Raw genomic sequence first — 1,670 nt, 5'->3', positions numbered from 1 at the left:
ATTTCTCTTGTGCACGCTCATAAGCGCTCGGACAATCCCCTGAAAGTCAAGTGCGCTAACGGCTCTACTTTTTGCACGGACCGCATGGTCTTATTGAAGGTAGTTCACGACGGTGAGCTTAAAACATGGTGGTTCTACGTTACCAAGCATCTCTCCCATGCGGTCATCTGCGGCATGGACCTCTTGCGTGGTCTTAGCTTCACGTTGAAGATGTCACCAGGATCTCAAGAGGTCTCAACGAATGCCGAGCAGGGTGAGGTTGGCTGTACCTTCACTTCGATAGTGACTACATTGAACACCATTTCGCAACGGTCTGAGGTTAACTCGAGGGACTTTGGCCAGGATACTGTGCTCTGCTCATCGGAGAAACCGGTACAATTGTTAGCAGACGATACTCTGGTCGACATCGTCCCGGACATCTCTAGTCTGCCAAACTCGCATCCTGAACCAATACAGCGGCACGTCCATCGCATTCCATGGGTGAGCGAGGCGAGGCCCAACCGTAGCCGGTCTCTTAGACGTGCGAAGCAGATGTCGAGGAAGCTTGAAGAGAAGCTGAGGAAGGACCCAGTGGCGTACCGACAATGCTGTGAGCAGATCGACATGTTGGTGAAGCGTGGGTTCGCAAGACCGGCATCCGAGGACGAGATCAATCATGCTTACGGACTATTGGTGGTTCGTCGAGCTTCTTCGTCCACGACGCCTATGCGTGTGGTATTAGATGGATCTACTTTGCGAGGGTTCGTTTCAGCCGGAGTGATATATGATCGGTCCGTGGTCAGTCCGTTGTTGGTACTCCGCCGCTATGCTTTCTTCACGCTAGCGGATCTAGAGAAGGCCTTCTATTCACTCTCTATTGTCAGCACCGACTGTGGTGCTCAAGGTTACTACTGGGCTGGGCAATGGTACTGTACCATTGGTACATACTGCTCCGAGCGGGCATGGGACTTCCCGCTTCGCCTTCTATGCTGCAAACGTCCATGCAGGTCACTCTCAAAGAGTTTGATGATCACGTTGCTCCTACTCTGCTATTGGCATCGTACTGCGTTCGGTCCTTTATGGATGATATTGCACAAGGAGCTAGTTCTGTAAACGACAGAGACCTCCTTGCCGAGGGAGTGAACAGTGTTCACTCGTGTGTTCACTGAACACCACGATCACTAAGAATGGCTTCTCTGAGCAGCGACCTAAGAGGATACAGAATTGGGTGAACGGCGTGGATAATGAAGACGACAAAGCCGGGGCGCTGTTTGGGGTCTTGTGGAACCCACAGACGGACTCCTTATCACTGGCGGCGGTCCCTGATCTCGGTCATGCAGGAAGTGACAAAGGCCGATCATCGAGTCTAACACTGCGTAAATATATCTCCTGGTTGAACTCTCACTTTGACCCGATGGGGTTGAGGCTTGAGGAAGCCATGGCAGGTAGGCAGTTGCTGCGTACAGCTGTTCGTTCGGGCATCTCACTCGATGATCCTTTCCCAGCTGAGCTTGTGAACAGGGCTCGGGCGTTACATGATACGTATGAAACGGCTCGAGCAACTCCTCGATTCGTAGAGGGCGAGACTCTCGTGGTTGCATGCGACGCTTCACTGGTCGGTTGGGCTTGCACGGTGACTGACTGCCAGGGTACTAGACTCTATGCGCGTGGAGGTCTGCATGACGCCGGGC

The 1,670-nt window shown here is 53.0% G+C and overlaps 1 protein-coding gene across 1 annotated transcript; it reads left to right on the top strand.

Annotated features, from left to right (window-relative positions):
- Positions 1-84: 84 nt before the first annotated feature.
- Positions 85-714, top strand: Pmar_PMAR024009 (hypothetical protein; the record flags this gene model as incomplete). Its single annotated transcript, XM_002788769.1, has 1 exon — positions 85-714. A coding segment is annotated over one exon (630 nt), but the record flags the coding sequence as incomplete, so codon positions are not given.
- Positions 715-1,670: the final 956 nt, after the last annotated feature.

This window comes from Perkinsus marinus (genome assembly GCF_000006405.1).
Source record: "Perkinsus marinus ATCC 50983 genomic scaffold scf_1104296927660, whole genome shotgun sequence".
Lineage (NCBI taxonomy): Eukaryota > Perkinsozoa > Perkinsida > Perkinsidae > Perkinsus > Perkinsus marinus.
This window is presented reverse-complemented; position numbering and strand designations above follow the sequence as displayed.